Source organism: Motacilla alba, chromosome 5, assembly GCF_015832195.1.
Source record: "Motacilla alba alba isolate MOTALB_02 chromosome 5, Motacilla_alba_V1.0_pri, whole genome shotgun sequence".
NCBI classification, from domain to species: Eukaryota; Metazoa; Chordata; class Aves; order Passeriformes; family Motacillidae; genus Motacilla; species Motacilla alba.
The window spans coordinates 32,151,390-32,179,288 of NC_052020.1; the positions used below are offsets into that span (position 1 = coordinate 32,151,390).

Genomic DNA, 27,899 nt, shown 5'->3' on the forward strand with positions numbered 1-27,899 from the left:
GAATAACACGATAGGAGGAATTTTTTATTGTTTTTGCAAGCAGCCTCCCATTTCATTCTGTAATATTAAATAGATACTTGAGCAGCATTTGTTCTAATGTAATTTATCTTATCCTTGAAATAACAAACCCATGTTTCTAACAACTGTTACCCTAGTTCAGTTTTCACCATCTAACAGCAGAAAATCCCTTTAGAAGAAGCTATTGTAAGACTTCATCAGACGAAGCAACACCAAGAATCAAGTTAAATTCTGTGTACTTTTTGTTGACCCTTGAGGAGTTGTTATCAACTCTGATAAATAAAAACATCCTGTAGGATGCACAAGCTCTTGCCTGATCAACTGTGATGTGGAAATGGGGAGAAAGCCATCTTTTCCACTCTGAACCAAGTAGAGTTGCCACAGGAAGAAAGCTAAACCTTTAACTTCAACAGCTCTCCTAGCAGAAGTACTGCACAAACAAGGCATGAACTCACAGAAGGCAAGGCTCCTTAATGAAAGAGATGCTTTAACAGCTGAATTCCTAATATTTCCTTTGCCTATTTTCTAGTAGCACAGAGGCACTAAGTCCTTTGTACAACTGTACTCTCAATTGAGGAGTGAGTGATTATTCTGCACTAAGTGTGCTCTGTTTGGTGAATACTCCCAGCAGAAATGACCTGTGTCACATATCAAGAGTATGAAAAGCATCACAATGGTTCCCCACTGCAAAGCCATGTGGAAATTTTGGGGACAGTCTCCCTGGAATTCAGAGCTACTATTTAAATTAGAGTAAGAGCAAAATTGCTTTACATGGTTGGTCAGTTCAAATGTATACAGGAATGGAAACAGCACTCTTCAGATGTAGTGACAGAAACAGAAGCAGGTGGTAGAAAACATGGTAGAAAACTTTTCAAAGAGAACACATGAGCAAATGGGAGGATATTGAATAAATAGAAGTTAAATGGTTAAAATAAGATGGAACATTAAAAGGGGATGATTGGAAAATGGAAAGAGGCATTCACAGTCTTTTGTAGTTGTCTACATGGTGGAAAAATCCAAGAGCCAATACGAGGAAAGAATGACTTTTTGAATGAGCAAATACAACAGAACAGGATGAAAACTATTAATGAACTACCAGCGCCATTAATGTAATGAGGTAAGCACAATAAGACATTTGGTCCCTTTTCTTCAGCTTTAGACAAAACTTTTTCTGCTCTGAGATGCCTTTGGGGAAAGATTATTAAACTCATACTAATAATGTGTCCCCAGAATACAGGAATGGTAAAACCTCTGTTTTCTTCCTATACTAGAGCGTGTGACCCACCATTGTGTTGTTCCTCCTTTACAAGGAAGTTTTGCTTCCCTGCTCAGTACAATCACATCAATTCCTAAAGCTCAGAACAGGCCTTATAACAGTGGTTGTAAGAGCAGATGCTTGCAAGTCTATATATGCCAGTGAGAACATCATTCAGTTTTATGTTCACTTCTGTTTTCTGGCTTGGTATAATTCATTAGCACACTCTACAGAATACTCCATAAAACGGAATTTGGTTTAAATGTTAAGGTTCTAATGGCCACAACATTGTTTAAGAAAACCAAACCAAGAAAAAACCCACAAACAAACAACATTGCCTTCCTCTTTAATATTAAAGTTGATGTTTACATTTGATAAACAGAGAAAACAGCCAAATAAAGGGTTTTTTTTCAGTATACAAGCAGTAATAACAAAACAGTCCTAATTTTTTTAATGTTTTGCTTTCAGCATTTAAAATAGTGACACAGCATAGTTTTTTTAGTGGCAAAGCTTTTTTGATAGCATGCAATGAAATTGGTACAGTATATAGAGTTTTGTGATTAATTTCATCCACATTCTAATACAGATTCTTTAAGTGGGCAATATGTGAAGATGAGTTCAAAGCTCAGATTAAAGACAACTGTACTGCTTTCCAACCTGTTATGTCACAGCATTAGGTAGAGGAATAAATACACAAATATCAGCCTAAACTGATTTATCTGTGTGTCTCCACATAAATTTGTTTAATGCAAAAACAAATAAAGCAAAACTTTGATGAAGGTTAGCAGAATTTTCAACATCTGTGCAGATAAATTTAATTTACTCAAAAAGAAAAAGCATCATTAGCATATGATGTAAAAGCTGATTTAAATGATTTCATACAACAGAAAGCATATGCAGTAGCTAAAACAAATACTGTTTGCCTTTAAAACCCATTTCGCTCAGACAACCATTACTTCTGGATTTTCTACTATGACAATGTTCAGTTATTCCTTCTTTTTTATTCTCTTGCTGATTTTACACATGCCACTAACCTAAACCACAGTTAAAATTCCCAGGGGGAGTAACACCCTCAATGTGGCTTTTGTGTGTATCATTAGGCTGGTACATTCACAGACTGCTTCTGTGAATCTGTATGGGCAGATACCTTACAGCTGGTCAGGTAAAAGAAGCTCAGCACAATACCTTAAATTGCTGAACACAAATGAGTTACAGGTGTTTGAATATTTTAAAAAACTAATCTCTTCACTATAACACATTCAAACCCAGGAAAATATCTCTATACAAGCAAGGGACAGAGTACTAGAAGATTAAAGACATTTTTTCTTGAAAATAAAAGATTTGTCAAAATTATAAACTCCTGTCTAAAACTTACCAGAAAGTGTTAAGGTGAAAACTAAAAATTAAAAAAAAAATTCTGTGTATGCATCTGAAAACTACAGCTGAAAAACTCCTGAATAGGTTTAATATCCTTTCCACTCAAGGCAAGACTCTAAAAAGTCTGCATGTGATTTTTGAAAACATACAGGCACACAACATATCACTTCCTAAAAAAAGGTGATGAATGTGCACTGTAATGTTTTAGAGACCCTTTCTTTCTGGAAAAGATCATCAACTTGTGCTTTTGGGGAGACTTTTATCAGACCTTTATTTCTACAGCTGAATCCATAGCTCTTCTCAGAAAATCTGAACATGATGAGCATACAGGCAAATCTCTCACTGACATTTTAAAATATTTTCTCCTTTCCTGAGTAATAGCTAGCACAGAGAAGAGTACTGAAGTGTGTCAAGCCCAACAAGCTGCTGTCATTAAGAAACATCTGAGAGCACAAACCTGAGACCCAGTCTTGCTCCTCTGAGGGGTGATGTGGATGGAAAAAGAAGAGACTGAACTCAAAACTGCACGAAGGGCTAACACCCACCTCAATGAACTTCTGATCTTGGTGGTTCCAACAAGAGAAAAACAAGGCTCTTACAAGAAAACAAGTACTCAGGAAACTTCTGTCCATTTGTGTGCCCTATTTATCTTGTGGAGCTGATCCAGTATGAAGCACTCTTGTATCTTTTTTTTTAATTCCTCTTCTTGAACGCTGGGATGGTAAACTCCTTCAGAAATAACTCACACAAAGAAAGCTCCTGCACGTAGTTCTTTTGGACTTCAGTGTGCCAGAAATTTGCTACAGTACCTGTAGGGGTAAAGAGAGATTCCTTCCTTAGTCAGTTAAGAGAAAAATTCCTAGGTATAGATTCCCCGGGGGTGAGGAAGAGAAGAAGACAAAACATGAGTTATTTTTGAGTCATTAAAATACTTATTAAGCCTCCCCCACACTATCCCCAAACTTCACAGGCTTATATACATAAAATAAAAGCTGTGTTCTTTGCTTTCACCCCCTTTCAAAATCTCCTAACTATTTTTTAACTGTTTACTTGGGATTCCATTGTTGATTTTAACAATCAGATAGTGACAAAACACGTACACCAATTATCATCTCAAAATCTGTTTATTTACTGTAACAGCCATGATCCTCTCCTACCACTTGGGCATTACCAGCTTTGCCTTATATTGTTTTCAGCCCCAAAACAACAGTCTTCACCAGACCTCCACATCACTGTGTTTTAGTCACATCACTAGCACATAATGAATTCATAAAAAGCACTTAATTTTATAGGTGACTCTGTAACAGGGAAAAGAACTGAAAGCTCCACCTTTCAGCCTCTGCATTTTTGTCTTTGTTTAGAATGCTTGAAGAAGCCATCCGGAAGGAAGAAAGATTATGAGTATCTTGAAACTAGCTGTTTGACAGAGACAGAACTGCTGATAATGAGTGGGTTGTGTCTGTCTTTTTTGGCTGATCACAACAGAGGTCTGAAGCAAAACAGAAACTCTTGATATGTTTGTGTAAAGCAGCAGTAGCATAAGGGCAGGCAGCAGGAGTTCAGCTGAAGTTCAGGGCAGATGCTGCCATTAGTTTACACTGCAGGAAAGTAAAATTGCTTCCGGATTTACCTCTTCCTCCCAACATCAGCGCTGAGCCATGCTGTGTCGCAGAGTCACAATGTCAGTAGGGAAGCAGTCTTTTAGCAGGATACCACGTTCACGATGGCAGTCCAGCTCCTCAATAAATCCATACCAGTAGATGACTAATCCAGGGCCAAACCTACCAAACAAAAAAGAAAAATGAACTTATGTAACTGTGTTAGGGGAATTTCAATTTCCCACCTCTGTGATTCCAACACAAATCTGGTAACTTCACTGCAAAACTGGAGGGAGTATTTAACCTCCATTTAGTTTTCAAATTTTGAATGTGCAATTGACCAATGTCAATAGTACCTGGTTCCAGGAATAAAAATGCTATTTACAGACTCACAGAATCCACATCAGAGTTTCATTTTTTTATTTTGAATCTTCTGCACATGTCAGTAAAAAAATACCTATGTATTAAATACTAAATAACATTCAGTAACTGTGATATACAGAGAAACCTCTTTTTATATGCACCCTGCTCTTTTAGATTTGTGTGCGCAGACATTAAAGATACAAGGTTTTACACATGTCCCAGTTAATTCAAATCATAATACCATGAAGATAACAATAAATATAAAAATATAAATAAATATAAAATATAATCTCTACAATGAGCTATTATTCAGGTAATTATTAACATAGAGCACAATTCAGAAGAAACAGAAAGTTTGTGTTGAAATGGCTCTGAAATGTGCCTCAGGAATTCCTCAGATATTGCTAACTCTGACTGATCCCCACTAGGCAATCTCAGGAAGTAGCCCCATGGACTATTTTACCCATCAGGAAGTTCAGACCTTCAGGCTGGGTTCATAAAGAAGTAATCACTATCAATCACTGTGTACTGCGATATGTTTTGCACATCAGTTTCACGTTTTTCCTACTGAGAGCACTTAATTAAAGGGCAGCACTACTTCTGGTGTAGTGTTGCAGGAATTTTACAGTGGAATCATAAATTATGAATGTTGGGTTAGTAAAAGGATGTCTAAAAACAGAACTGCTTTCTGTAGTCTAACATTACAGCAGTCTGTACAACATTAGGCCAAAAAGCTTTTTCTTTCCTTGATTTATTATATGCTGTAGTGAACTTGCCAAAACCAACAGTGCAGGATGAGCTGTTAGGTACCGTCTGTACAAGAAAAAGTTCAATAGAATGTCATGTAATGGTTTATATGCAGAGTTGTACTCAGGATTCAACCAATATGGTAGCCAATTTTTGTTAACATTTAATTTTTATAAATATGTGCTGAGGGGAGGCCTGGTAACCTAAATGTCCACTGAGCAGACAATACAAGCACTCAAAGCCATGGGTAGTGCCAGACTGGCTTCATGAGGGTGGCTTCTTTCCAACAATCCAGAGAAAACTCTATTTGATGTGCTCATGTAATGGAATAGGCATCAAAGGAAGAAGAAACCCCTGTGGCTTCCTCCTGCAGTTTCAATTAGATGTGGTACTCTTTTGCCTGAAACTGCTGCAGAGCATTGTAACATTTTGGTATATGGCTACTACTCTTCAACCTCCAAGTGGCCACAGTTCAGTGGCAGAGTAAATTACCCTCAGCATAGATGAGTCCACACTGGCAAATATGCTTTTTGCAACTGAAAGGTGATATTCAAAAGTTGAAAGGTTAAAACTCTGACACATCTGGTTGTACTAGGTAACATATCCTGACATGCCTGGCAATAAATACAGTACACACTAAAAAGTGACTAATTTGAAGGACGATGCTGCCTATACCCAATTCCTAATTTTGTCTGGTTGGCCAACAACTTCAGCTTCCATGGACTTCTTTCCATTGTCCATTGCTTAAGCTCCTGTGGGGCCAAAATCTGCGGCACCTCACTGCACCGCGTGCCCGAAGACCCAAGCAGGAGAGAGGGGCCAAGGCAAGTGAGGCCAAGGACTGATGCTCGCAGCCTCTGGTGGGAGACAGCAATTTGCTGATCCAGGAGGGGCCCCCGATTTTGCCACTTCACAGACAACCTATCTGTTCCACATCAAACAAATATAGAAATGGGTAATTGAGTGCGGATGTACTTACGTACTAACCAAAATTATTTTAAGAGCAAAAATCCCCAGAAGACAGGGAGCAGACCTTACATTTCTAATGGGCTATTTTGTGCAAGGCAGAAGGTATGAATGTATGCAAGCAGTTACTCATTACGAGCACATGTGCCAGGTAAAATCCTGATGCTAATGAGCAGCTGCTCACCCAAGTTCTGAAGGGCTCATTTTGCTGTGTGGCAGTCTGAATCCCCCATCCACCATAAAATGCATGTGGCACTGTGCTCAAGTAATTTGTTGTGTTATTTTTTGAAACTGTAATTTTAAATAAGATTACTATTTTGAGGCACCTCAAAAGGCTAATCTATTGTCTTGTGAGCAAATCACCTCAGCTCAAGCACTATTTTTGAGGTTCTTAAAAATTATGTTCAGAAATACCAAATTTGATAATAAAATTATATACAAGAACATCTGCAGACTGTTAATGGCAGGAGCAAGCACATCTTTGGCATGAAAACATCCATCAATCCTGCTTCTGACTGTGGTGTTACAGCAAAACTGTTTGCCCTGTGATGTCTAGGTTGCACTTTTTCAACTCTATTGTGTCATTCGTTCTATTACAGCTCTATATCATAAAGCTCATGTGTATGATCACATAAAAACTCATGCCATGCTTTTGTTTACTGCACTTAAGTGCAGTACTTAAGACCAAAATAAACTTGTTGGCCCATTAAGCATTTGCCACTGACTATCAGGAACTCCTGCTGCTAAGTGCTAATTCCTCTCTCATTAACGCCCAGAGTTGGCAAACCACAAACAATGCCACTGGTTAATTACTGCTGCCTTAATTTGAAAAGACACTTAACCTTTTTGTGTATGGGGGTGAGATACCAAAATGTAACCTAAAAGTAAGAACCTCCATACTTTTTAATTTGACTCCTTCCCAAGTGGAGATATGACACTCTGAGCAATGAAAGTCAGTGCTGTGAATTACAAAGTAAAGCTACAAATTGATTTCTTGCATCAGTTGTAACACTGAACAAGTTAAGTGACTGACTGTGGTTTACACAGAAGAACAACTAAAAGAACAGAATGCATACTTGGTATTGCTATGGAAAGGGGAGGCATTCAGTAGCTCTGAGGAGCACAGAAAATCTTTGAATGTACCAACTGGTTCTAAAACTGTAGAGATCCAGGATAGGCCAGGTTATCTTATTTCATATGAATGACACATTGGAGAAAGTTTAGGCTTAAACTGAAAATCAGCCTTAGAATGTAACAAACTGTTGGACTCCTATGGATTTTTCTCTTGCTTAAAAAAATTTGTATAAATTCCTGAAAATATGCTGGTATTTCTTCTCCCCATATTTAGTTCTTAGGCGTGAAAAGCTTAGGTGTGAAGGAATGTGTCCAAAAGCTATACAAAACTGTAAGGAATGTGTCCAAAAGCTATACAAAACTTTAGCTATTCCAGTGAAAGTACTGCTTTTAGAACTTCACTTTTATTAGGCTTTTTTTTTTTTTTTAAGATGAAAAGAAATCCAAGTAACTAAGGATTGGTTGATTCCATGCAGTAAAAATAGAATAAAGAGGAAATACAGATGCAAGAACGTAATAAACACAGCAAGCGAAAATCATCCACAGAGGTTGCATCAGTTTACTTAAAAATCAATCAATAGATAGGTAGCTACCATTATATAAATCCCAGTTTAGTCAATGTCCAGTTCTGACATTAGAAGTTGCGACTGACTACAAGGCTGCCAAAGCCAACTCAGCTGCACTAGGGGTGTGAGTACCAGTAGTGCCAAAAAGGAGGCACACACCCTTCTGACCCCAAGGCATGGCAAGAGGAGAGCAGCATTAAAAAAGCTTGTGGATTGCTTTAAGCCTAATTTAGGCTTGATGCAGCTGACTAAATTCAGTCTAAGTACTAGAGGCAGCACACGGTGTCTTTTAAAAAAATCAACTGAAGCATCTGAGATAGAAAAATACAGTCTGAATACAGTTAAGTAGAGTTGAAGTCTCAACAAGCTCTTTAGATAAAACTTGTATCTGACAGTACTATTTGCTCTAAGTAAGTCAGGTTTGCACTAATTTCAGATTGTTCAGAGGAATTCTGTATTGGTTTAATCACATACATTTTGAAAGAAAACCATTGCTAATGTAGTACACTGATAATCCCGAGATACTGAGTTTTGTCTTGAAAAGGAGTTTCACAGAGATATACTGTAAAGCCAGAAGGCAAAATTCAGATAACCTTAAGCCAAATGGTTCTTTGTCTCAAGAAAAAAACCCCAGCAACAGCAACAAACTAAGCGATCACTTAAAATAAAAAGGGAAAGAACACAACTAAGTAAAATATGAAGCAGGGTTTAACTTGCCCTCCAGTTGAACCAGTTTTATGCTAGAACAGAAAAAAGACTTTTATTTATTTATCAAAGTGGCCTAATAGGCTCACATGTATTCTACTTCACTTCAAGAGAAATTACTTTCTAGTAATGTCTTTTCTTCTGGAATGTCTGTGTGAGGTCCATACCAGCTTCTAAGGATTTGCCTAGACATGTGGCTGTTGTGAGGTGATTTTTTCATGACCACAAAGCCTTGCACGTGGTTTTATGAAAAATGCATTTTCAACACACTCCTTGATACTGAACAGAAATGTGAAAGAACTTGGAATTGTTTTTATATATATGTTCACTTCATTTATTATTAGTCTATTTGTTATAGATGTTCTATATGCATCTCAGCATAATGTAAATAAATTGAATTCCAGAAGATTCTCATAAGAAAATGCTGGCACATGAATTATTATTTCTAACATGCATGCATTTAAACAAATATTTTATCAAATGGATTCAGCCAAATACTCATGTTATGAAAGCATAACAGTCTACCTGGTTGGTAATTTTAATTACGAAGGTCACACCTGAATGTGTCTTTTAAGGACTGCATTCTAGCCCCTCACTTTTCAAGGCCAGCTAAAAAGCTGTCTCTGTCCCCTTGTTTTTCATTTTAAATATAGAGCAAACCAGAGCATTACCATTTGCATAGCACCACTTGTTCTCTGGGAACGGGGAATTACAAAAGTTCACAAATAAATGATTATATTCTAAGTCAATTTAACGTTGTTCTTCAGAACCACAGTTGTGTGTAAATAGGTTTTACTTGTAGTACGAATAAACCTTGAAGATAAAATAAAAAAGGTTACAAAAGTTTACTGTTTAAGGATACTCAGCTTTATTTTGGAGTACTTACAGAAGCCTCATTTGTGTCAGCAGAAGAAATTAAAAAATTGGCAGGGCTAGGCTAGTAGGCAATGACTACAGACCACATTTGCAAATAAGGTCAGTTGGCATAAGTCAGCCAACTTCCTTATGTCTAGACCAGTTTACTGCTGCTGATGATACAGCATTATATATCTTGGCCAACATTTAAGAGCCACTGCTCAGAAATGTACTTCGATTAGCAAGAAACTTCCTACTTAAACAGCTACTGCAGTCCTAATTCAGAATTGTTTATAACAAGGTTTTTTTTTTCTACTGTTCATTTACACAGAGTTTTAAAATCAAATACAGGTACTTGTGCACTAGGACAGTGCATTTTAAAAACTCCGAATGCAATTTGAAGATAATGGTGGGTGGAGTTTTATCATTCCTGTCAGTTTTCCAATCCTCCACATGATTTTGCGATCCAGTGACACGCACAGAGCACCGTATTACTTTGACTTCACCAAATCAGATTGAAAGGAGTAAAAAAATCCAGTACTTAGCAAATCAAGTAACTGAATGATAATTTTTGCTTACAAAATCTGATCCTTAACCTGTAATCCAGGAGGCTGCAATATTTTTGTGCCCAACTCCCTTAAGCTACTTAACACTGACTTCCTACAGTAGCAAGTTAAAAAAAAAAAAATTGCTGGCAGATGTGGCTCAAGAAAGTTTAAAAAGTTCTGATCAGATACTTGTAAAGATAATAGGAAACTTGTCCATGGCATGAACAAGTACTACATGCCTCACACACAGATGCTAGCAGCATAATATGTCTCAAGGATCCAGGCATCCAGTTCATGCAGTTTAAGGTAAAATTAGGCAAGTAAAACCTAATCTGCTTTAAGCTTTGATGTTACCACAGTAGTTGGTAAAGTCTTATTTTTACCGAAGACAAGGAAAAAGTCAAAGTCTACTAATACTTTGTTGGACTCCCATTTAACAAGAAGGTTTTAACTTAAAGTGGGAATTTCTTTGGGCTGAGAAAGGTAGGCATTTCCATGAATGCCAGAAACTGATATTATATGCAGTTGATATGGAAGTTAGAATTGTCAGGTGAAAAAAAGGTGGATGGAAACTAATATCAGGCCTCTCTCTCTACAGTTACACCTCACTCAGATGTGATTAAATCATAATGATTTTTTTTACACTAGTTATCTTTTTACCTCTGCAATGAGACTGTTAAAGCTTCAATAAAATAGCAGCATTTCATCAAGCTTATAATATGATTTAATCGCTTGTGGCATTTTGAAAAATAAAAACAAATCAAGTGATATTTATGTGGACATAAGGGGGCATTTAAAATATTTTAGAATTTTCCATAGCACAGTTTTAAATGCACATTAATAGATTGCACCAGAAACTGTGCAAGTCACTGTCATTAAAATATTATAAATACAATATATAACTGCATAATACATTTTTAATAAACAAACTGTCGAAACACATTCTTCACTTACACTTCTTCATTCAGATCTGAGTACTGTTCTCCAGGCAAATAAAGGATTTTTATAATCCTCAATGACAAGTTAGGCTTTTTTAAAAAAATACAGTTCTCATGGAAATTAACTTTTAAAAACTATGATTAAATAACATTAAGGCTACAGTGATTTACAAGGATCAAGGCTTTCTAAGTGAAGACTGATGCAGTGAGTGAGACAGAAAACACATACTGGCTTCAAGGCAGCTTGTCATTAAGAGGAGAGAGCCTTGAGTGACCTTTGAATTTCTCCGTTTCTGTTGGTTCATGTCCTAACATCTACTAAAATATACTCTTTTTTTTTTTTGTTTTGTTTATTAGCAGTATTCCAGATGCTCAGCTCTCAAGTGCCTGTGTGTACTTAAGGAACAATATGCTTATTTTTTTTTCAGTCTCAGCATATTGAAAAATCAGGCAGATGCTTTCTTTGCACATCAGATTGTCAGGTTCTGTGCTCTAAAGACACTCTACAAGGTGACACTAAGCCTGCACTGCAGGATTGGGCTGATGTACTGAAAATTAACATCATACTCACATCAACATTTTAGAAAAGAGATTTTTAACTCTTATACTGCTGGATTGTTTCATGGACATAATGGCCACAGTTTTTTCACAGAATCACAGAACAGTTTGGGTTGGACGGGAACTTAAAGGTCATCTAGTTCCAAGCCCCCTGCTGAGGGCAGGGGTGCCACCAATTGAGACCAGTCTACTCAGGGCCCCATCCAAGCTGACCTTGAACACTCTCAGGGATGGGCCATCCAAACCTCTACTGGCAACCTGTTCCACTGCCTGACCACCCTTTAATGCACCCCACAATGCACTCGGCCTTCTGGGCTGCAAGTGCACACCAGTGGCTTTTTCTGGCTCTAGTGGGGATCACTTGGGTATGCATCTTAGAAAACAATTCATTTTGGCTATCTGGGAAGATAGTTCCAGTATCTGGCTAAAAGAGATAATAGATAGTGGTCCAGGTATGTTGTTTGATAACTTGGAGATAAATGCAATATTCTGGGAAATACAAGGATTCTATATTAGTTAACTATTTCAATACAGGGCAAAGTGACTTCAGGAATCTGGATGAAGGGCATAACTAAGCAAAAGAAACTCAGCCACAAACCCCTAAAATCTGAAAGGCAGAATACAAGAAAAACTTGTATCTTTTTCAGAAGCTTCAAAATTTCCATTCTGTTGAAGAAAGTCTAACATTCTATTCTGCATTGGGTGTGGCATGTATTTGTCTTTCCTAACTCAGGGTTAGCACATTGTTTTACTGTCCACTGTTTTGCAAGTCCATTAATGTTCAAAACAGCAACACCCTTCCAATCCCACAACATGCAATTTGAGGACTAGTTTACTAAAGCAGTGCTGCTTCTATTTTAAGTTGTGCGATTTGTATTTACCAGTAAATACATTGCAAGAATGGCAGTACTCTTTGAATAAGCAGGGAACAAAGATGGTTGCTTGCACTGCAGAACTATTCCACATATTGTTGCTGAAAGCATCACTTTCTGATTAAATCCAGGCAAGGAATGTTGCTTCTTGAGGTATTTGCTTGTTACTCAGTTTTCCTTAGAAAACATTATGCCATTAGTTCGTTCTCCAGAGACTGTCAGTGCAAGGTCACTATTGCTGGATTCTGCACATTTGAAGCTGTGGATCAGTGTTGAGAGGAGTTACTGAGGTTATTTCAAACATTTTGTTAAACTCACAGCGGCCTCCTCAAAGGAATGCTTGGCTGCGAACTACCTCTTATCCTGAGTGACAGAAAAGATGAGAAAAGCCTTTGAGTACTGTTAGATTGAAGTCCAGGCAGCCACAAGTGCTGGTCAACTCATGTTGCCACTAGGTGATTAACAGTTGTTTACTTTTAAGGCTGAAAGTAACAGGCCATCCTAAGGCCAGTGTAAGATGATATCTGAATAATCTGTGAGTGCCTCATAGTTTGCAGCAATCCTTTCTTTCTGTGCAGCTGTTTATCTGGTGTCAGTGCTCACCAGAAAGATAAGAAATGCCAAAAGTGCATTTAACCAATGAGGCAGAACTGCTCTTACAGCATTAGATTTTTGTTTAATAATTATTATTGTAAAACAGAATCAAACTAATCAGAAAAGTTGCTCAGAAAATTTCGATAGCAGAAATATTGATAAATAAAGCACTATATATCTGTGTGTTTAGTATTTGCTGACCATAAATCTTGAGGCCAGCATTAAAGCTATCTCAAGACATTTTGAATGAATTATTAGACAATTCTGTATCTTCAAATCCTTATACACAAATATGCAATAAAAAAAAAAAAATGCAACAGATGAATTAACAAATGGAGGACAGCTCATCTGTGCTTCTAACATCTCAGATCAGAGAATTAGAAGACCAGATAGTAAATCACACTGTATCTTCACACAATGCTGCTTAGCAGTTAACTACCAAACACGCTATTGCCCATAATTGACAGGCAGAAGCATTTTATATGTGATGCTGTACTTAAATTTACTATCTCTCAAAATGTAAGTCACCTACCTGTATTAAGCAGAGAACAGATGAAAAAGAAAGTGATATGTCTGCTGCCCATTACTGTGGGACCTGATGCCCACCCAAAAGGAAGGCAAACACCTCTGACCTTGAATATTCTCACTGCCTTTGGAATCCACTGGCAAACTTTAACTGTGTCTGTCACACTTATTTTTAATGCCTGAGGCTCCTCAGCTTGTCTCTCAGTTGTTTCATATATCCAGTGTCTGCTCAATACAAAGTGGTCCTGCCCCACTTCATATTTAAAAATAATTTGGGATTTAGTTGTTATTCAGAAAGGAGTGCAGCCTGAGATACAAAAATCTTACATATCACCTGCAAAATATCCAGTCTCCCAGAAGAGATGTTCTCACGTGGTGCAAATTGGAGACTGTTTCAGAGACTCTAGGAGACCACCAAGGCAATCTATAGTAAGTGTTACATTCATTATTAGGTGAAGTAAGGGCATAACTGAGGATGAGCAAAGAAATCTACTTCTCTTTTCCGCCTTCTCTCTTCTGAACTATTTATACACCTACGCATAGAGCTCTACTGCATGCGCCTTCTGAAAAATTCATGCTATCTAGATTTATTTACAAGTTATTTAACCCTTCTCGGTATATACCAATACTAAACTCAACTGTGTTTCAGCTTTCTTTGCCTACTATGCACTGAACTTTTCTGGGCTCACCATCAAGGTACAAAATTATGTTCAAAAGGAAGACATAAAAATATACATGGCGATGTAAGTGAGCCCAGAAAGAGGGAGAGGAAGAATCAGAGGAAAATGCTATACCTTGTGAAGTTTTAAAAGCAAAGGCACATTAGTTGAGTTAGCCAGAGACATATTACAATCCATGCCTGATGAGAACTGAGGCAGAAGTCTGCAACACTATAAAATCACATAGTATTGACATTTCCCTTCCTACAAATACATGTTGAAAACAGTGGAAGACAGCTGGACTACATATTCTTGTGTCCCTTCCCTTCCCTTCCCTTCCCTTCCCGTCCCTTCCCTTCCCTTCCCTTCCCTTCCCTTCCCTTCCCTTCCCTTCCTTCCCTTCCCTTCCCTTCCCTTCCCTTCCCTTCCCATCCCTTCCCTTCCCTTCCCTTCCCTTCCCTTCCCTTCCCTTCCCTTCCCTGCCCTGCCCTGCCCTGCCCTGCCCTGCCCTTCCCCTACTTCCCCTCCCCCTTCCTTTTTCCTTTCCTTTCCTTTCCTTCCTTTCCTTTCCTTTCCTTTCCTTTCCTTTCCTTTCCTTTCCTTTCCTTTCCTTTCCTTTCCTTTCCTTTCCTTTCCTTTCCTTTCCTTTCCTTTCCTTTCCTTTCCTTTCCTTTCCTTTCCTTTCCTTTCCTTTCCTTTCCTTTCCTTTCCTTTCCTTTCCTTTCCTTTCCTTTCCTTTCCTTTCCTTTCCTTTCCTTTCCTTTCCTTTCCTTTCCTTTCCTTTCCTTTCTTTGCAATGCAATTGTTAAATTGCTAGATAAAGGAACAGACATCTAAGAGCATCAAAGACAGCACTAGCAGCCTCATTTTAAACAAAACAGAAGAAGTGTGACCTATTGAGCTCATAGTCCTGTTCAATTTCTGTTCTCTTTAAGACAAAAGCAAAACTAATAGAAAATAAAAGTAACAACAAGAAGAAAAATAAACACCACTTTTCCCTTCAAAGATAAATTAAGCTTGAGTAAGCAGCTTGAAACGTCATGAATAATGAGTTCTACAACCTTTCTGAGACTTGGTTAACTTCCACCTGAGCACAGCCACTTTGTTGTTTTTTGGTTCTTACATTGCATAAAAGCTCAGAGTAAGTAAATTAAGTGATAAGATTAGTATCTGTTCTGACCAGCTGTCTCTCCCTGTCCCCTGTCAGCCAAAATTGCACGGTTTTTTTTGTTTCTTAAAGTGCTTATTCTCCAGTCTTGTCCTTATATTTGTGATTGCAGTATCAAAAACCACCATGCATTCTAAACACAAGGAAGGACAATAGTTTAAAATGGTTCCTGAATTCCACAGGAACCTCTCAAGAAAGCTGTCTCTCACAGAAATCCACTTGTCAGGAACAGCCATAATGCAGCTTAAGAAGAGGTGCTGACATAAGGCTTCCATCTGCTCCAACCTCAGTACAGATTACTGAATATGTTGAAGACACTTTCAACTTGAACTGAGTAATGGAAGACCAACATAGACAATAAAAAGTTTCCTGTCAGTCCCCTCAGTTTATAGCACTCTTGCAAAAGAGGTGGGGGTCTTCCTGTCTATTTAAGCTAGACCATTATTAACTGTAAGACATAAAAAACCCCCAACAAACCCCAAAAACACACACCAAAAAGAGGAAAATAGAGTCAATAAATAAGAGGGAAGAGAGAACGTTTACACAATTTCAACTACTTCAACTTCTAGGATCTCTCTGTATCAACTACTGACTTTTGCCACAGATTTCAAATTGTCTTTCTGTACCTTTGAGGTATGACATTTTTACAAATCAGTATTTCTACACTGGAGGCAACTTTGTAGGTTTGAGAATAGCAGACTGTATATCTCAAGTAGACATTACATATTACTACACACCAATACAAATATACCCAGCAAGTCTGGCTCCATCCTCTTGAAGAATGGGATGAGATGAATTCTCAATGGTATGTGGAGATTTTCACTACTAAGTCTTTGTTATGCAGAATTACCCAGTGACAAAGTTATGTCCATCAGGCTAAGTGATGCAAACTGATTATCACTTGAAATAGTATGGTATATTTTGCCCTGGTTACAAAAACAAGCTGCCCAGTCACAAAAACCAGCTGCCCTAAAGTCCTTCCCCACTCAGAAGTACACGACATCAAGATGTATAAATTGATGCAGGTTTATATAATTTTTTCCCTTAAGCACCCCTAGGCGTAAAGCACTAGGATGAACTGCTAAAGGAAAACTTGCACAGGTACTGCATTTTTGTTGAGGGCCAATAGAACTTCCAGTTTGAGGTCAGACTATCTCTGTTTCCACAGTTGCTAAATCCACATTAACATTTTTAAAAGCTATTTCTAAAGCCATACCAATAGATTAAGCATTATTTTTAGTTAAGTTCAAAGAGAAGAAGAAGTACAGCTTTGCCTGTTCTACCTGATTTCACTATGGCAACAGCAGAAAAATGGTAAATTCAGGAGATTAAGAGAACTATAATTCCAGCTGAACCAGCAAAAATAAGAATTAAAAATTAATTTATAATTTCTTGATTACCTACAGGCACTTTTGAACCATTCTTTAATTAAAAATATATTAAGTCAGACCACATAGAAAATGATAGAAATGGTACAGAACAGCTTCTCTTTGCTTAAGTACTGTTTCCACTTTAATGTACTTATTTGCTCTCATTTGCTTAACACTATCAATGTTTAGTACTGTGCAAATTTATGGAAATCTGACTTTAAAGAGCTTTGTGGTACTGAGTGATTTTTTAATTTTTGATATACTTAAACTGAAGTGCCTTGATGAGATTCTGGAATAAATGAAAAAACTCAGTAGCATGTAATGATGTCTTGTGACATGCTGTGAGGTAATATAGGCAGTAACATGTCATCACTGTGGGTAAAATAATCTTAATGCTTTCATTTTGGTTTACTTTGCACAGAAGCCTGTCCTATGACTTTAAAAAAACTATGAATAAAACCTGATAGATATTTTTCCTTGTAGACATTTAAGGCAAATTGTGCAATTTCAGAATACATTACATATATATTGCAAGAGTTGCAAGATTTGTGTTAGAAGAACCCAAACTGCACTCCACTTTTTAAAAAATGAAACAAACCCAAAACAGATAATATATTTAGATTGCTACTGTGTAAATACACAATTAAAAAAATCACAGCATCACAGAATGGGTCAGGTTGGAAGTGACCACAGTGGGTATCCTGGTCCAACCTCCCTGCTCATGTATGGAGGCACGGGATTGTGCCTCACTCACATCCTAGAGCAGGTGGCAAAGGATGGTATCCAGGCAGTTCTTGAATATCTCAAGTGAGAGAGACTTCACAATCTCTCTGGACAATTTGTTTCAGTGCTTGGTCACTTACACAGTAAAAAAGTTCTTCCTCATGTTCAGGTGGAACTTTCTGTGACTCAGTTTTTGCCCATTGTGTCTTGTCTTGTTGCTTGGTACCTGGAAGAAGAGTCTGGATCCATCCTCTGACACCCTGCCTTCAGATACTGCTAGACATTAATGAGGTTCCCTTTGAGTCATCTCTTCATCATTCTTGAGGCTGAACAAGCCCAGCTCCCTCAGCCTTTCCTTGTAAGAGGGATGCTCCAGTCCCCTCATAGTCTTTGTTGCCCTTCACTGGACCTGCTCCAGTAGCTCCCTGTCTTTCTTGTCCTGAGGAGCCCAGAACTGGACACAGCACTCCAGATCATGCTCACCAGGGCTGAGCAGAGGGGCAGGATCCCCTCCCTTGATCGGCTGGCCATGCTCTTCCTAATGCAGTCCAGGATCCCACTGGCCTTCTTGGCCACAAGGATCATGGCCAGCTTCCTGTCCCCAGGATCCACAGGTCCTTCCCTGGAGAGCTGCTTTCCAGCAGGTCAGCCCCCAGCCTGTACTGATACATGGGGCAATTCTTCCCCAGGTTTAATGAAAAAATCTAATAAACCTAAATTAAAGATATTCTAATAAAAAAGCAGATGTGGTGACAGCAACAGAAAAGTCTTAAACTTTTGATACCACTGTCTGGAAGCCATCATCAATCTAATAACATTTGTTGTCTTAAATACTAAAGATTCAGAAATTACCCAAATGTTTTTAGTAATTAAGTTACCCACTTTTTTTTTTTTTTTACTGCAGGTAACTAATCTGATTTTTGTACATGATCTGCAACTTAACAGGAACATGCTCAAAATATTGCTACAGTTTGGTTCAAATTTACACATAGATATAAAGGTTGCAATAAAAAAAATTATATTTCCCTTTGCTTTCCCAGAGGAAGAAGCAATCAATCCATGTAACATTTGATCAGTAAAGGGACACAAAGCAATGCAGCTAAAGAAAGGGCAAAATAATCATATGAAGTGTAGGGAGAGAGATTTTCAGTACAAATCTAGAAATACTGTATTTTCTTGAAGACTTGCTTAGTTCTCATCTGGAAACTGCAGACATGTCACTCAAGAAAGTCACATAGTAACCAGATATGGAGCAAGGCTACTGCACTGCCCAGGAAAAAGAACAGCTGCTCATTTTAGGAGAAACTAAATGAGTTTGTTCTTTCCAGCCTAGGGAGAATAAAAGCTGAGGACAAAGTATTGTCCTCCACCAACATATCCGGGAGACTTATGCACTGGGTCTAGAAAAAACTTTCAGTGAGAGCAATTTTAAAATTCCACTTGAAATGTTTAACAAATAGGTTATAAGATATGGTGTTTATCACAGCTAGGATTAGACACAGCGACAAAACCGTACACTTTTCCGAATGCAGTACATAAAACTAGTGATACAAAGTGCTCTCAAGCAATCTGGAATGATATCACCACTGCTAACAAAATTAAACAGACTCAAATATGTTTTCTCTGCCTGACGAAAAAAGATGTCTGTATAACATGACATACATTTATAAACAAAATATCAGAAAGTAATCTAGAATGTAGGAAAAGAAAGGGTTTGAAAAGGTTAAAGGAAATCTTTTGAAGTAAGCAATATGGATTTGAACCATGCTTATTTGTCCACAGACATAGCTTAAGAATTTACTTTTCATAAATAATAATGGCTTGTCTGATTTTTATTCAAGTTAAGATATTAAAATTGCAAAGGTTCTCTACACATAAAGACAGGCAAACTTTTCTAATTGAAGTATTTGCAACTTTTCTAGTTTCACTTCTTGTTTTTACAACACATACCACTACTTCAAGCTCTTCTGGTTCAGTGTTATCCAGATTACTCCTGCCTAATCCTCAAGCCTAAAGCAAAGAGAACAATCAAAGGTATGCTGAAAGAAATGAAACCACCACCAAACCTCAGAGATCTGTAATAGTTCATCACTTGTTCCCTGTCCTAGTCTTCAGGGAAAAAAAAAAAAACTTCAAGCAATACCCATGCCAATCACAGACTTCATACACCCTGGTCCTCCCCTTTTTAAATTTAATTTATGAATTCTTCTCGAGGTCCTGGTTGTAAAGTACATAGCTCATAAAAGGTTCCTGGGACAGGTGACCATCTGATTATGTCTGTTCCACCTGAGAAGTGGACTCATTGTGAATACTGCAGTTCATAAAGCACACAGCAAATCCAATGGTAAGTGCAGGCACAAAGTTCTCAGTGGAGACGTAGTGACTGTAAATCAACTTCCTGGCAAAGGCAAAGTGTGACAGGTGGAGTGTAACACAATCCCTGCTACCCCCAACAAGCTCACCTGCATTAAAAATAGCTGAGTAGGGCTGAACATTTTTTGCTTACAAATATAACTAAATTTAACAGTAAAACTGAACAAAGCAATAGCAACTGAATCAAATGTGACAGCAAAAACCCCATTTTATGCACACACTTTATTACCATTCTTAACTTTGTGTTTGTATAGTGAGTGAATTTATGCCTCAGCATGTCTAAAACTGAATTACAGAGATACATACTGTGGTAATTTTCTTTACAGTCACCTACCAACTGAATGAGAAAAAAGAAAGCAGGTATTCTAGAAGATGTGTACACTCAATTCCTTTGTTTTATCTGTGTAGTCACTGACAGAACAAAAACACTTATTTCAAGGATGAGCTATAAAGTGTCAGATATCAGATTCGAAGTGTGAAGAAACAACCATCTCTAACTACTTTCATATACAGTGAACCCGAAGTGTGGTGTGAAACACCTGGACAATAATTGAAATAAAGGTCTCAAAAGCACTAGGTTAGAAAAGCAGAGCTAAACCATTATCCTCACTCAGCATTACTTGGCACTTGCCAACAAACTTGCAACAAAGGCTGATGATAATCCAACAGATACTAAATGATGGCACTTAGATGTTAACGCAGTTTCAGAAATATAAATGATATAAGAGAAGTTATGTGAGGAGCAAGGAACCACTCTTCCTGATTTTGTATCCAGAGCTTAGTGAAATAGTATGTATTTTAAAGATTTTTCCAATAAACAAGAGAAACAAACTCAACAATTTAAGTGTACTATCAGAAAGCTGAGTTTAAATATGAAGCTCTCAATTTACAATAAATATCTTCAACATTAAAATGGCTTTGAAAATCCTTTACCTTTTGGTAATTTCAGGATTTCTATATGAATCTGAAAAAAAATCAGTAATTCTCATGTTGGACTAATTTATAGTTAAATGGTCTATGTAGTTTTAAATTTCATGTACTTTAACCACTTCTATATTCACTAGATCCTAACAAATAATTTTAGGAGATTGTCAGGAATATACGCTTGATAGTTCAAAGATTTTTCATTACTAAAATGAAAACAATCGATGAATTGTAAAACTGAATGCCAATTTTAAGAATAGTACTTCAAAGTTGAGACCAAACTTGTTTTGGCATATTTCTGACTTACCACTCTATGTTAACAATGCCATCTTTAGACATATCTTTTTGTTGTGTTGCCCATAGAGTAGTTATTACAACTATGGAATCTTACAATGGTCTAGATTGGAAGAGACCTCAAAGGTCATCCAGTTCCTACTCCTGGCCATGGGCAGGAACACTTTCCACTAGATCAGGTTGCTCCAAGCCCCATCCAGCCTGGCTTTGAACACTTCCAGGGGTAGGGCATCCACAACTTCACTGGGCAACCAGTGCCTCACCACCTCACAGCAAAGAACTCTTTAATACCTACGGTAAACTTACTCTCAGTTTGAAACCATTCTCTCTTGTCCTGTCACTTAATGCTCTTGTAAGAAGTCCTTCTCCATCTTTCTTGTAGGCTCCTTTCAGGTACTGGAAGGCTGCAATTAGGTCACCCTGAAGCTTTCTCTTTTCCAGCCTGAACACTCCCAATTCTCTCAGCTTTTCCTCACAGGAGAGGTTCTCCATCCCTTTGATCATCTTCAATGCCCTCCTCTGGACTCGCCCCAGTAGGTCCACACCCTTCCTGTGCTGGGACCCCAGAGCTGAATGCAGCTCTGCAGGTGCGGTCTCAGCAGAGCAGAGCAGAGAGCAGAGCAGAGCAGAGGAGCAGAATCCCCTGCCTGGCCCTGCTGGCCACATTGCTTTGGACGCAGCCCAGGACACATTTGGGTCTCTGGGCTGGGAGTGCCCATGGCTGAGTCAAGTCCAGCCTCTCACCCATCAACTTACCTTTAGAATATCTGAGGGGTAAATATTTGGTCTTATGGGAAATGTGTATTACGTTTACTGTTATTTGATGATGAAATGTCGAAAGACTAAAATATGTCTTTAATAAATTACTCCATTCAATAAAAGCATCAATAGTTTGCCTGGTTTTAAAGTACAATTTCACTACAACGCATTGAAAGAAATAATACTGATGTAAAAGCAATGCCATGTGCATTAGTCCATATTAAACCACAGCCTCCCAGCCCCTGGCATTAGAATATTGTTACAGGTCTGACAAACCACACCTACAAGGAAATTCAGAGATCAGAATGAAAATCTTTACTTAACACTTTGTGCCTAGATATAATTCACTGACTCACAGTATTAAGGATAGGTCAATAACTCTGTCTTTGTAGGTTTAATATAAAACCATTAAAACAGGTGGTATCTTAAAAAAAAGTAAGTAAATATTAAGGATGTTGTGAATACATATATATTACACAGAACTCTTTATACTATGTTGTGTTTTTTCCCAACATGTGGGGGGAAAAATGGTTTTGATTACCTCACTAAAACACAAATGAAGAAATATTGACCATTCAGTCAGCAGTTGCAGGCATTGGACTGTATGATAGGGACCTCCCGAATACAAGTGAAGAAAATGTACCTCATAAATAATGCTCTGCCCATAAAGGCAAAGACAGTCAACTGACACTTCACAGGATGCAATACGAAAAAACAAAGTGGCCCGCATGATGACATGGAAATTATTGCAATAGTTCAAAATGAAGTGGAAACATTAATGAACAAAAAGTTCTCTTTTCTCAACATATAATATTGTTTAATAGTTCACATTTTTCCTCCCATTTTGAAGCATTCCATCTCATTCATGATTCCCTTACATGAATGGAAGGTAAACAGATGTACTGAAATATCTCATGACACTACAGCATCTCACAGTTGTTTATATTAATTTCTGGCATACACTATGATCTGTACTTAATGGATCCTCTGTTTTTATGCCATTTTGATTATATCAGCATGTATTTTAGTAATTGATCAGCAACTCCATTTGTCTTTTATATCACAATTTGACATCAATGCAAGAAATGGGATGAGATGCAAACAAAATTATATAGAATTACTAAATAATAGTTGATCATTAATTATATTTGTGATGCATGACTTGTCAGAATCAGATTTAACAGAAGGTAATGAACGCTTCTTTGTACTTCCATAAACTCGATAGAAAAAAAGGATGCTTTCAAAGATAAAAAAAAATTTGCAATTACCAGCTGCTAATCACATCTGAGGATTATTGTCCTTTCTGACTAAGAAGTCAGGGATGACATTAGATGCCTCTTTATAGTTACTCTTATCAGTGACTTGGTGATCTTTGGTGGATCTTTAGTAAAGAGTACTTCTAACAAAACCCTGTTGTAATGTTCTCAAAACTCAGCTTGGTCCCAGGGAGTTACTTTTCCAGCTGTTACTCCCTACTGTAAAGACATCAGAGAAGCAATGCAGAAATGAGCTGTACCACTCACTACCTGGCTGAGCAAAATCTGGAAACTCACCCCATAACATCCAATTTGACACCAGACTCAAAATTAAGAGTTTTAATGCAGAAGTTAACTCCAACAAAAGAGCTCAAACATGTTTTGATTTAGCAACATTAAAATTTAGTAATTTTTGACCAAAATGAAGAAAGTTTTAAAGAAATTTTTCAGTTTAGTTTGCTGAAACATATTTCAGCATTAAACAGCATTCCATCTGATCCCCCTCCCCTTTCTTTTAATGTGTTGGCATGTGGTTGGACTCCTATAACTCCTCTGAAGTACTAAAAAAGGTGTAGGAGGGGATATGATTCTCCAGAGCCACAACAGCTATCTACATTAAATACAGAGCATTATAAGACTGCAGTTGTTGCTTTATTAAAAATTACAGGAAAGAAAACATTTTAAGTTCACCCAAATAATTGATATATTCTCAGCTGAACTGAAGTATACATTTCACTTTGACTTTTATAGCAGAAATGTTGAAACTTAGGAAAACTTTGTTCTCTGTCCAAAACTGCCCCCCAACAACCAACACAAAAATTCCTCAGCAAATTTTCTGGAGTGACAAAGATTATTTTTAAATAAAAGAAAGAAAAGTACTATAAGGAATCAAAGAAACAGGTCATTTTGATATCCAGTAACCAAAAGGAATGTTTTGGCAGAAATGAACTTATCTCCACTGCAGTCTGATGAAGCTTTTCAGATTTTTAGTACTTGCTTATCTTTGTTAATACATTCAAGCACGCATACATCTTCTGAGAGTTCTGCTTTAATGGCTGAGCTTTAATGGCTCAGCTGACAGGATATGTTAAAAGACAACAAAAAATTAGGAACAAGTTTGAGGTCCATGAACAATGTTATCCACTTTTAGACTTCAAAAAGTGCAAGACTGATCCATATATTGAAACAGCTCAAATTAAAAATGTGGAAAAATGACAAATCATTAAATCACCCACTCCACAACACCGCCGAATTGGAGGTAAGCTTCATAACAAATGAAATATTTTCAGACAGAGAACTTCAACTCAATACTTATTTTCCAGTTCTCTATCCTATCTTTAACTTAGAAGTTGTTTATAAATTATATATGAAAAGATTCCCAGGAAATAAAGTCAGAATAGCACTAACCTGATGATTTATATATTGCTGTGGTAACATAAAAAACAGGAACAGTTATAGACATGCTTACATATACATGAATAAATGTATATGTAGGTGGAAGAGGGTATGCTTATGATGGGATGCTCTATAATAAAGCAATCTTGGTTGAATTTTGATTTTTCTCATGACAAGGCAAACATAGTGAGACTTGAGTAACACTACAACCAAATTTGTGCACCATTCCTGCTTTCTAATCCAAACATTTTACCTTCTGAACAATCTGTATTAGAATTTCTGTATTAAAAAATCTGTTTGTTTTTCCATTCCTGCACACTCCTTCCACTAAATTTAAAGTGTAAATTTATTAAATAGATTAAGGAAAAGCATATGATAAATAGGAATAATTTTCCCTCTTCAGAGCAATGTGTGACTGCTTTTCATTATAGTTTCATGAGATTTACCTGAATCCTGTGAGGGCAAATACTTTCTTTTTGGAATTAGCTTCATTAGGAATTCAATACAATATATAAAATAAATGTGAATATTTGTTCTGGGCTACTTTTTAATTTGTTTTGTAAACTGAAAAGATCATATAAGTTATTTTCAATATAGCAGTTGATTCCATATGGGCAGAATCAATATGAATATTGTAGTACAACTTTTATTACAGAACAAACTGAATTTGGCAAGACATTGAATTGTGTAAAAAGAAAGTTGTACATTTTCTGAATGACTGACTTTTAGGAACAAAAAAAAAATACAGAAAGCACTGTTAAAATGGGTATTTTTGTGATAAATTTATAACTTAGCAAAAAATCAACCACTCCACTTTTGCTACAGTGACTGAAGTTCATTGCATAATAGTTTTTTGCTTTCACTAATCAATTTTGACAACTGGAAATTTAGGAGTTACTACTCTCCTGGCCAAAATTTTAAATTTGTTAGACTGATTCAATCAATGATTTGAAACATTTTGTGTGCTATAGCTCTCTTTAAGCTTAAAGAACTTTCTCGCAGTTGTTTAACCACTGATGTACTTTGATAAAACCTATGTATTTGCTCATATTTAGCCCACCTGCTCTTGGATACATTAGGACGAACACAAGATGTACTGCAGACTGCACTTATTTCTCTTCTACTGATAGTGTCTGATCACAAAATGCTTAATTTAGAAGATTTAGTTCCTTTAAGTAAGAAAGTATAAGACTGTTTAGTATCTTCTACATCATACACATTTTAACAATGACCAGACTATGTACCTGAGAGCAGTGTCCAAATGCTTCTTGAGTTCTGTCAGACTGGTGCTGTGACCCCTTTTGTGGGCAGCCTGTTTCAGTGCCCAACCACCCTCTGGGTGAAGAATCTTTTCCTAATATTCAACCTAAACCTCCCCTGACACAGCCTCAGATTCCCTCGTGTTCTGTCACTGTCACCACCGAGAATAAATCGGTGCCTGCCCGTCCTCTTCCCCTCACAAGGAAGTTGGAACTGCAGTGAGGTTCCCCCTCAGTCTTATCTTCTCCAGGCTGAACAGACCAAGCCATCTCAGCTGCTCCTCATATGGCTTCCTCTCTGGACCTTTCACCCCCAGCAGTATTAGCTTATAGAAGCCAATTACTTTTTTTTTTTAACCATTTTACCATTACATTTGTGTTTTGAAACTACACTGGATAGTTCCAGTTCCAACAGCGAAGATCCACCATTTTTTCTGTGCTAGAGAATACATCCATAATTTTTATGGTTTCATTATATTGGATGCATTTTTCATAAAACAGGTTTATTAATTTCCAGGATCTGGGAAGTTTTAAAGTACTTCAATTTATTTAGAATGCAGTAGAATAATTTCCAGTAACCACAATGTGACTAAACCTAAACATTTTGTCTGTTCTGCAGTTTACTTACTAACAATAAAATAATCTCTTTCTCTTTCAATTTAATAAATTAAATTAAAATTAAATTTAAATTAACTTTGTAATGTACAGTGAGACTGAAAAGTGCTAAGATTAAACATATACAAAGCATGTAATTAATTTTAGGAAACAACGTTTTCAGGAAACATTATTTGCTTTGAATACCTCAACTGATTAAAAATAATTCTACTTTGAAGTCATCTGGCTATACCAAAGGGTTAATTTATGCAGGAAAATAAATTTTTGACATATGACTAGATAACATGAGACTCAGTAATAAAAAATGCAAGTCTTTCTTCTGCTGTTTCTCTTCCAGATTAATGAAACTTTTATGTTTGGTATTAAGTTGTGTCTTGATTTGTTCCATTACTGCTGTCAGGCTACTTTTCCACCCCCAGATACTGCTTGGAATACTGCTCTAAGATAAGTGATTTTACTAGTGGGACCATAACAAGAACAATTTGCTTACACAGATATGGATATGGTAGTCAGCTGCTATGTAACATCCAGGTTAGAGCTAGGGCACGGAGCTGAAGTACACAGACTAAGGGCAAGTGAAGACCAGACTGAAATTACTGCTGCTTCTCAAAACTGATTTTAAGAAATCAGGAGCACACAAGCAGGAATTTCTCCCTACTTCCCCACTTCTATTATTCTTTCCAGGAAACATCAGTGTTCTCTGTCCTGTTTACAACTCATTTTTCAAAAGGGAAACCCAACAGTATATTTTCTAGTTTTCATTAAGTCTGAGTTTTAATTTCATGAGTCTGAGCTTTTCCTTACTGACATCACATCAACATAGGAAGGAGACAATAATGTTGCTAGTAATGAAAAAGACCTATGCCCTACACCAACTGTTTATGAAATTTGGCCTCTGTAGAAATTCTCATTCCACTTACTTAGAGAGCAATGAGAGATAGTAATTGTTCAGATTGGAGCTTTTATACTTATTTTTAAGTAGGAGAAGCAGCAGATATTATTCTAGCCTGTTGATGGTCCTCTTTACTATTATCAGTGCACTTTAGTACATGGTAGAGAAATGTGGTCATATGCTCCCATGTGCTAATCAAGTACCTTGTACCTAACTCGTACTCTTGATGTGGGGTCCTCTGGAAATCTGTGTTCACCTGATGTCTGCAACACAAAGTAGTATGCATGGAGTCAAAGGCCAATAATAGGTTCTGTGTTCCAGCTGCTCAATAACTTCTCAGGATTTACAAAACTAAACCATAGCAGGCAAAAGTTAGTTAACGCTGCTATTTAACAGAAACATTCCAAGGTAAAAGCAGTACGGAAAAACTTTTTGTGACCTACTGCTTTTATTTCCCCTTGCAGACATTATACTATATGTAAATACTCTACTACAGAACACTCAGAATGTTATTTCAGTTTTTTTTATATCTAGGTTATTGATACCCAAGTGTTAGATCACAGTTTGCCACTGCTGTAATCTGTTTCAGCCAATCCTGGGACTTGGATGATCCCAACAGATCTGTAGTGACTACAGTCCCCAGCTGCCTGCAG

At 37.2% G+C, this 27,899-nt stretch overlaps 1 protein-coding gene across 5 annotated transcripts in view; it reads right to left on the bottom strand.

The window, feature by feature from the left end:
* Nucleotides 1–1,684: 1,684 nt before the first annotated feature.
* Nucleotides 1,685–27,899, bottom strand: part of CDIN1 (CDAN1 interacting nuclease 1) — a 124,015-nt gene continuing 97,800 nt past the window's right edge. For all 5 annotated transcript variants that reach the window (XM_038136828.1, XM_038136826.1, XM_038136829.1 and 2 more), the window contains 2 exons: nucleotides 4,281–4,431; nucleotides 1,685–3,459 (listed from right to left, as the gene is read on the bottom strand). In XM_038136828.1, the coding sequence (XP_037992756.1) occupies nucleotides 4,296–4,431 (136 nt within the window). In that variant the 3' untranslated portion in view covers nucleotides 1,685–3,459; nucleotides 4,281–4,295. The remainder of the gene's footprint in view (nucleotides 3,460–4,280; nucleotides 4,432–27,899) is intronic.